The 8,273-nt window shown below is 44.3% G+C and overlaps 1 protein-coding gene across 1 annotated transcript in view; it reads left to right on the top strand.

The window, feature by feature from the left end:
* Nucleotides 1-383: 383 nt before the first annotated feature.
* The window catches only part of gon4l (gon-4-like (C. elegans)), a 39,000-nt gene continuing 31,110 nt past the window's right edge, over nucleotides 384-8,273 (top strand). The window contains exons 1-10 of the mRNA XM_024262119.2: nucleotides 384-719; nucleotides 1,984-2,122; nucleotides 2,209-2,339; nucleotides 2,441-2,515; nucleotides 3,639-3,689; nucleotides 3,759-3,797; nucleotides 5,460-5,555; nucleotides 5,907-5,987; nucleotides 6,057-6,206; nucleotides 6,269-6,494. Of these exons, the coding sequence (XP_024117887.1) occupies nucleotides 651-719; nucleotides 1,984-2,122; nucleotides 2,209-2,339; nucleotides 2,441-2,515; nucleotides 3,639-3,689; nucleotides 3,759-3,797; nucleotides 5,460-5,555; nucleotides 5,907-5,987; nucleotides 6,057-6,206; nucleotides 6,269-6,494 (1,057 nt within the window). The 5' untranslated portion in view covers nucleotides 384-650. The remainder of the gene's footprint in view (nucleotides 720-1,983; nucleotides 2,123-2,208; nucleotides 2,340-2,440; nucleotides 2,516-3,638; nucleotides 3,690-3,758; nucleotides 3,798-5,459; nucleotides 5,556-5,906; nucleotides 5,988-6,056; nucleotides 6,207-6,268; nucleotides 6,495-8,273) is intronic.

Genomic DNA, 8,273 nt, shown 5'->3' with positions numbered 1-8,273 from the left:
CGAACTTGATGATGAGGTTCTCGGGGTGGCTGGGACTGCAGTCAGACGTGTAGAGTGAGTATAGTAGTGGGCTCAGCACACAGCCCTAGGGGGAGCCGATGCTGAGGGTTCGGACCGACGAGAGCTGCCAACTGTAAAAACAACAGTAGGACAATGATTGGTACATTGTTGAATTGTAAAGTAGGTGTTAAAAGGTCTTCACGGACCCATTGATGAAGTCTGCTCCCATTGGCTACCCGTCATCTGTCAATCAAACCCCCCAGACGGTCGACGTCAGACCCACAAACGCTTATTGAGCCATCTGATTGGTCAATTTATAACTCTAATAACTTGTGATAATGGAAAAAAATCTTTAAAAAAAATAGGATTAGAAAAAAGAAGTTAATCAGAAAGCAGCAGAGGAAGAATGATTATTCTGACATATAAAATGACTGAGAAATAACTGTCTGTTTCTCAATGTAAGTCAATGGGACTTTGGCCTTTTTGGAACCCAGTGGTACTTCCTACATGGAACATGGAAGGAGGGGGGGTTGATCAGTCCAGTTCTTATATACAGTCGATGATTCTACCGACGAGCACGCGGGAGTGGGCGGGGCTCCCTAGTTGTGCTTGAATGCTCTTATTTTGAAGGGCACGTACCGGAAGCTGTTATGTTACGGCGGAAAGACGGTAATGTTAGCCAAAACAAGCGCACGACGGCAGTGCGGTCGAGTTTCACGGTGAGTTATTCGTTAACGTTCTGGTTCTGTTGGTTCGGTTCTGTAGGTTATGCACAGAACGATCAGGTTTTAGAATGCGCAGCGCGTGCTTTGCGCGGGAATCCGCGGATAGCTTAGCTTGAAGCTAACGGATCGTCGGAGCTCCGTGCCCGGTCTTCACCGCTGTTGAATTAGCCTGATGTGATCTCTGCGGATCCCGCGAGTGTTTGTCGAGCTTCTTCAACCGGAAACGTGCTCGATGACGCGGGAGTTGTACAAGGCATCTAAACAGAAGGAGGAGGATCAGCTGATCACCTTTTCCCGGTTGATCTGCCTCCTGGAGCCAGACTGGATCTGATAGTGTTAAGGGAGCTTCTCTGACTTCCTCTGGTCCTGTCAGCTGTGCAGGTGTGCATCTTCACCTGGTTTCTTAAAAAAGGGAAGTGACGGTTCGCACAGTGCTGAACTTTCTTGTCCACTCAGACTCCGAGGAAGGGTTGTGGTTAGGACTGCGGTGAAGTTAGTTTTAGGTTGGCTATTCGACAGACATTCGCTCGGTTCATATTTAGGGACCGTCAACAAATGACTTAATGTTTCTTCGATAGCTCTTATAATATTGCACCACATCAAACCAAAAACCTTTGAAATAATCAAACTGACTAAGAACTATCTATTTCAGCAGTTTAAATTAGCTTTTGATGCTTTTTCTAATTTTAGTCAATTTTGTAGTGTAAATTTTCTCGTTTTTCTTCAATAGCTTTTATGTTATTTGACCAAATCAGTCCAATTCACTTTAGAATAATACAACAGATAAAGAACTATCTATTGCAGCAGATTACATTAGCTTTTGATGCTTTTTCTAATTTTAGTCAATTTTGTAGTGTAAATTTTCAGTTTTTTTTCAATAGCTTGTAGGATTTTAGACCAAATCAGTTAAATTCACTTTAGAATAGTGGAATTGACTAAGAACTATCTATTACAGCAGATTACATTAGCTTTTGATGCTTTTTCTAATTTTGGTCAGATGTTTAGTGTAAATTTTCTCATTTTTCTTCAATAGCTTTTAGGATTTTAGACCAAATCAGTGTAAATAACTTTAGAATAGTATAACAGATAAAGAACTATCTATTACAGCAGTTTACATTAGCTTTTACATTAGCAGCAGTGTGCTCTGGGCTGCACATGAATTTCCATCACCTTCTGTGTTGTTCACACATAAATATGTGTCAATAACTCGAAGGACCTCATGCTCCAGCTGCACAGTTGATCGCCGGTGTTCTTGCAGATGGAGAGGCGGCGCACGGCTAAAGAAGACATTTGTCCTCTGGACATTAAGTGGACGAGGAAGGACAGCACCGCGCTCGCTACCCCACGGGGAAGCCCCGCCCAGCTTGGACAGGAAGAGGACCAAAGTGCTGTTTCAGGTGAGACTGAGGGAAATATGTCATAAACGATTGGCTGAAGAATGAAGAGCCTCATGTTCATCCACACCGGCCTGGTTTCTTCCCAGACTGGGGGGCAGCTTTGGACACAGAGGACAAACTGTCCAGTGATGACGAGCTGGGACGACTAGACATTGATCTGGACCGAAAATCCAGACAACACAACCTGACCTCCAACAACGTGCGCACCATCCTCCATGTGAGTACCACGCTGAAACACATAAACATGCGCACGCACGTACGTACACACACAGAAGATCATTTTGAACCAGAACACTAACACGTGTTGTCCATCCTCAGGAGGTGATCACACACGAGAGGGTGGTAGCTATGATGAAGGCGGCCATCATGGACACAAAGGACTTCCCCCTGTTCGTGAGTGTGTGACAGTCTATTAGCATGAACCTCTGTTAACGTGACCCTCTGTTAACGTGACACTCTGCTAACGTGACACTCTGTTAACGTTACCCTCTGCTAACGTGACCCTCTGCTAACGTGACCCTCTGCTAACGTGACGCTCTGTTAACGTGACACTCTGTTAACGTGACGCTCTGTTGACATGACGCTCTGTTATCGTGACACTCTGCTAACGTGACACTCTGCTAACGTGACACTCTGCTAACGTGACCCTCTGCTAACGTGACCCTCTGCTAACGTGACACTCTGCTAACGTGACACTCTGTTAACGTTACCCTCTGCTAACGTGACCCTCTGCTAACGTGACCCTCTGCTAACATGACGCTCTGTTATCGTGACACTCTGCTAACGTGACGCTCTGTTAACGTGACGCCCTGCTCATGTGACGCTATGTTAAGGTGACGCTCTGCTCACGTGTCGCCCTGCTAACGTGACGCCTTGTTAACGTGACGCCTTGTTAACGTGACGCCTTGTTAACGTGACTCTCTGCTAACGTGATGCTCTGTTGACGTGACGTTCTGTTATTGTGACGCCCTGTTATCATGACGCTCTTTTATTGTGAAGCTCTGTTGACGTGACCCTCTGCTAACATGACGCCCTGCTAACCTGACGCCCTGCTAACCTGACGCCCTGCTAACCTGACGCCCTGCTAACCTGACGCCCTGCTAACCTGACGCCCTGCTAACATGACCCTCTGCTAACATGACCCTCTGCTAACATGACGCCCTGCTAACCTGACGCCCTGCTAACATGACCCTCTGCTAACCTGACGCCCTGCTAACCTGACGCCCTGCTAACATGACGCCCTGCTAACGCAACGCCCTGTAATGCAGCGCTCTGCTAACACGATGCCCCGCCAACGTGACGCCCTGCTAACGCGACTTCCTGCTAACGCAACACTCTGCTAGCGCGACGCTCTGCTAACGAGACGGTCTGCTAACGCGACGCCCTGCTAACGCGACGCCCTGCTAACGCGACGCCCTGCTAATGCGACGCCCTGCTAACGTAGTGTTCTTTCGTTTTTTGTTTGGGGATTTTGCCGATCTCAGTTGTATCATGGCTCTTCCCATCTTCATTGCAGGAACCAAAGATGACCCGGTCTAGATTAAAACAGGTGGTCCAGCAGGAACAGGTGAACTTCTCTGCTCTGAGGCTTTACCTGCTGGGGAAGGAATGTCTTCTAACCTGTCTGTGATTTTAGGCTGATACCTGGAGTCTGTCATTATTGAATCCTGTAAAGGTAAATGTCCTCTGGCAACAGTGCCAATCTCTTTTTACAGGTTTGTTTCATTTTTCTTTCATTTCACATTACATTAACTTATTTAGCTCACCACATGAGTGGAAAGGAGCAGCGAGAAGAACAACATTCTTGTATTATTTTTGCTCCTTTATGACCTCCCAAAGAAAATGGGGAAATAAGAGTCAATCCTAAATGGCCTTTACCACCTGACAACACACTAACTACTCATGACATATTTCTTAGTTTCAGGTAAGACCTCCTTCTCCATATGAAACTGATCACATAAAAGTTTAACGTACAAAGATAATGTAGAAAAAGGATGAACGTAAACCTGGAGGTCCATTGATGAGGCTGTAGAAACACTCAGATGTTTTAGTCAGAGCATCTTTACTTGATATTTCACATCAAACTGGGTGCATTCTCTCAATAACGTCAGAAAATAATTTGACAATCAGTATAACAAATATCAATGTGAAGAAACATTTGTGCAGAAACTATCGGTTCAGTCAACATGACAACAATGTATCTGTGTTTGAAACTGATGACAGGATGACTTTTGATAAATGTACAAATAGCAAAACATTTCCATTTCACTGTGAAAGTTTCATTGAAAGATTTTTAGTCTTTGTCATGTTTTGTGTTGTTTGGAGAACGTCACCTGTTCTGGAACCAAGGTTCTGTTGGACATCTGTGTTTGTGTGGATGCTGCTGGATGTCATCAAAATGATCTGTTTCTCCTTCATGCTTCTTGTCTTTTGGGAAAGCTGAAGCTGTCACTGACAGTAGCTAGAGTTTATACTGAACAGACTGAGTCAAAAACATTTAAATAATTCAAATGAAACAAAGCTGAAGCTCTCAAGGATCCTGTGATTTTTGGCTCATCGATGAAGCATCATTCCAAAGTGGTGATAAAGCTGAAGCTTGGTTGGAATCATTCCTGCACTCAGAGACGATCAGCAGCAGTGGCTTTTGGTTTGGAACAGTATCTAGCCCTTCCGCTCTCTTTGGGTCCAGATGACTCCACCCACATATTGATGTGATTCCTTCCATGACAAATGTGGACAGGATTTTATGTCTGCCATGGACATTAGTGAAACTCAAAAATCAATTCATTCATTCATCTTCTTGACCGCTTCTTCCCTTTCGGGGTCGCGGGGTGCCGGAGCCTATCCCGGCCACTCATGGGCGAAGGCGGGGTACACCCTGGACAGGTCGCCAGTCTGTCGCAGGGCCTCAATCGCACACCCATTCACATCCACTCTCACATTCACACCTAGGGGCAATTTAGAGTCACCAATGAACCTATGAAGCATGTTTTTGGACGGTGGGAGGAAGCCGGAGTCCCCGGTGAAAACCCACGCATGCACGGGGAGAACATGCAAACTCCACACAGAAAGGTCCCAGCCGGGAGTCGAACCGGGGCCTTCTCGCTGTGAGGCAAGAGCGCTAACCACTGCACCACCGTGCAGCCTCAAAAATCAATGATATAAAAAACTTCAGGGCACTGTCTTGTGGGTTCCAGATGACCACACTTTTAATGTAAACAAGCTAAGGAGACCAGAAGGGCTAGAGTGAAACTTTGCTTGTGAGGTTTAGCTCCACATCAAGCTCCATCCTGCTGCTCCATACAGATCTCTCTTTGACTTCCTGTCTGTCTGTCAGCCTCCTCAGTTTGTGGATATTGATCTTGAGGAAGATGAAGACTCATCTGATGAAGAATACTGTCCTGACGAGGAAGAAGAGGACACGGCTGAGGAGGTGATTATCTGCTCAGCTTTGCTTTAGAGCACTGCTGGACATCTCCGGGCCTCAAGGGCCGCTGTGTCTGCATGATTTTCACATATCCAAGCTTCCTGGTTCAGGTGTGTCCAGCCAATTAGAACCTGCCATAGCAGGTATGCTGGAGTCACCTATCCCTGCTTAGATACTTCAAGCTTTCCTGACCACCTGACTGGTCGACATCACAGTTAGTTATAGGAACGGTTTATCTGCAGCCATTCTGTGTAACAGATCTATATTCTTTTCAAGAAGACGAGATTCCTTTTTCTCAGGATTCTTGAAGTCCAACATTTGAATCCAAGTTGTTCAGAGTTTTCTTCCCCCTGGCAGACCCTGCTGAGTGATGCAGACAGCTTGGCCTCGCCCCCCAGGACTCAGATAAGGAACCCAGCTGCTGAAAACCTGAAACGGGTAAAGTGACTCTGAGTTTTGCAGGTCTGCTGATCTGCAGTCTCATTTGAGTTCTGCTCTGTGTTGCAGAGTCTTTCAGGAGATCTGAGAGGACCGCTGGAGACGTCCACAGAAGCTGATGTGCAGCTGGTCTATGGTCCTGCTGAACGCTCTTTCCTGGAAAAACTCGGAGCTGTGGATGAAGAGTTGGCCTGCAGCCCCGCCTACACCTATGATCAGGTAGGCTCTGTCCTCCTCCACCTGCTGTGAAGATGAAGGCACAACCTCCTTCTTTTTGTCAGTCCATGGACAGAAAACATGAGGATGGTGTTGACGAAGGCTCCAGCTGTTTGGCATTCCGCACGCGCTCCAAACTTCCGCTGGTCAACATCCCGTTGGACCAGCTGGAGGCGGAGCTTCTGGCTCCTGACATCACGGCGGACATGTATGAGCAGAGCTCCACCCATCAGGACGAGGACTGTCATTGGACAAACTGGCTGCAGAGTCTCATGGCGCCAGACTGTGAAGGTCAGAAGTTTCAAATTGTTTTTCTTTAGAAGTGAAATGTGAGACAGTTGGGAATTTTTTTTTTTTTTTTTTTTTTTTTTTCATTTAGTAACAATACATAACATCAAAATAATACTATATACAAATAAAGCAGTTAATACATGAAAAGGAGCAGAAAGAAGAAAACTTATATTATCTGTCCCTATTACTAAATCAACCAAATTAAATCCAAATCTATCAAACAAAAAAAAGTTAGTTTTAAATAGTAAGTTATCATCGAAGCAGCAGCTTGTACTGGAATGACTGAAGCAACTATAATGAGTGGAGTGACTGGACTGACTGGAGAGACTAGGGCTGTGGATGATTGCTTAGGTGGCGATCCGATTCGAGTCACAAATCAAGCTCAACGATTCACGAATCGAATCACGATTCTTACTTTTTATGTTTATTGCTATGTGTTTGTCTATTTACTGGATGGATGAAAATTTATTATTTATTATTATTATTATTTGAATTTATTCATCATTTATACCTTTATTTAGAACAGGAGATCAGAATCAACAAAACTGAGAAAAAAACACAAAGATTCAGATAAAAATAAATGTGGTCATTTTAAAGTTTTTCTTTTTTTTTTATCAATCTTCTGGTTCAGCAGTAAAACAACATAAAAATGATAAAAATCTCTGCTGTTTTGGATCATTTAACAACAGAATCTGAAAATGTTCTCCACAGTTTTCTATCCTCAAAGTTCTTCAATATTTTATGTTCTAATCATCACATATTGGTGCAGAGTTTGTATGAAAAGTTATTTTTTCCACAGCAGAATCAAATTCACGTTGATTAGATCCTTTCAGCAGCGCAAGGCTGTTTCTTCAGAATAAGATGGAGTTTCGTTAATTGTGTCAAATGTTGAAGAGTTCTCATAACCAAAAGAATGTAAACACTGAAGCTAAAGCTCAGATGTTAAAGCTAATTCATTGTTTCAGAAGTTATGTCTGTGAGCGGAACTTCAGTCTCAGTTTCTGAACAGAAAAAAGCTCTCGCTAGTTTTACTTTGAAAACCGGAAGCTTCATCGTCATGAAGATGTGTTTACTTCCGTTGGCAGTACCGCGGCTCTTTGTTTTAGTTCGTAAACTTAAAATCCTACATTAATCTGCATTTCAGAGCAAAAATACATCGTCTCCAAATGATATTATGATCATATTTTACTACAATTTACTAAATTTATAAAGATCATGAATCAGCGATCTTGGACGTCATGAATATCCGTACATGAATTTTCGGGAGCAGATCGCGAATACCCGAGCACCCGGATACTCGTTACAGCCCTAGGAGCGACTGGAAGGACTGGAGCGACTGGAGCGACTGGAGCGACTGGAGCGACTGGAGCGACTGGAAGGACTGGAGCGACTGGAGCGACTGGAGTGACTGGAGCGACTGGAGCGACTGGAAGGACTGGAGCGACTGGAGAGATGTTGGTCCATGTTTCCCTTTAGTTTATCACCGTGATTTTAGACTGCAGGCATTTGTTTCGATAAATAAATCGAATACAGTGTATGATGAAGATGATGATGAAGATGATGATGACTACGTATTTTATAGGGGTTTAGGAAAAAATTGTTTCAGCGATATATCGCGATATTTCGTTTGGCGATAGTTGTATTAATATAAAATGTTGCCACTGCAATATTTATTTAATTATTTATGAGAGTCCTTCAACTCTTGCTTTTGTTTTCCACTTCCACCTCCGACCACTAGCCGGCAGCAGAGCACACTGAGCCTCTTGGAGCAGCTCTCCA

The sequence above is a fragment of the Oryzias melastigma genome, unplaced genomic scaffold (genome assembly GCF_002922805.2).
Source record: "Oryzias melastigma strain HK-1 unplaced genomic scaffold, ASM292280v2 sc00280, whole genome shotgun sequence".
In the NCBI taxonomy this organism is placed as follows: Eukaryota; Metazoa; Chordata; class Actinopteri; order Beloniformes; family Adrianichthyidae; genus Oryzias; species Oryzias melastigma.
The sequence above is the reverse complement of the archived record's forward strand: the minus strand, read 5'-3'. Positions and strand labels throughout refer to the sequence as shown.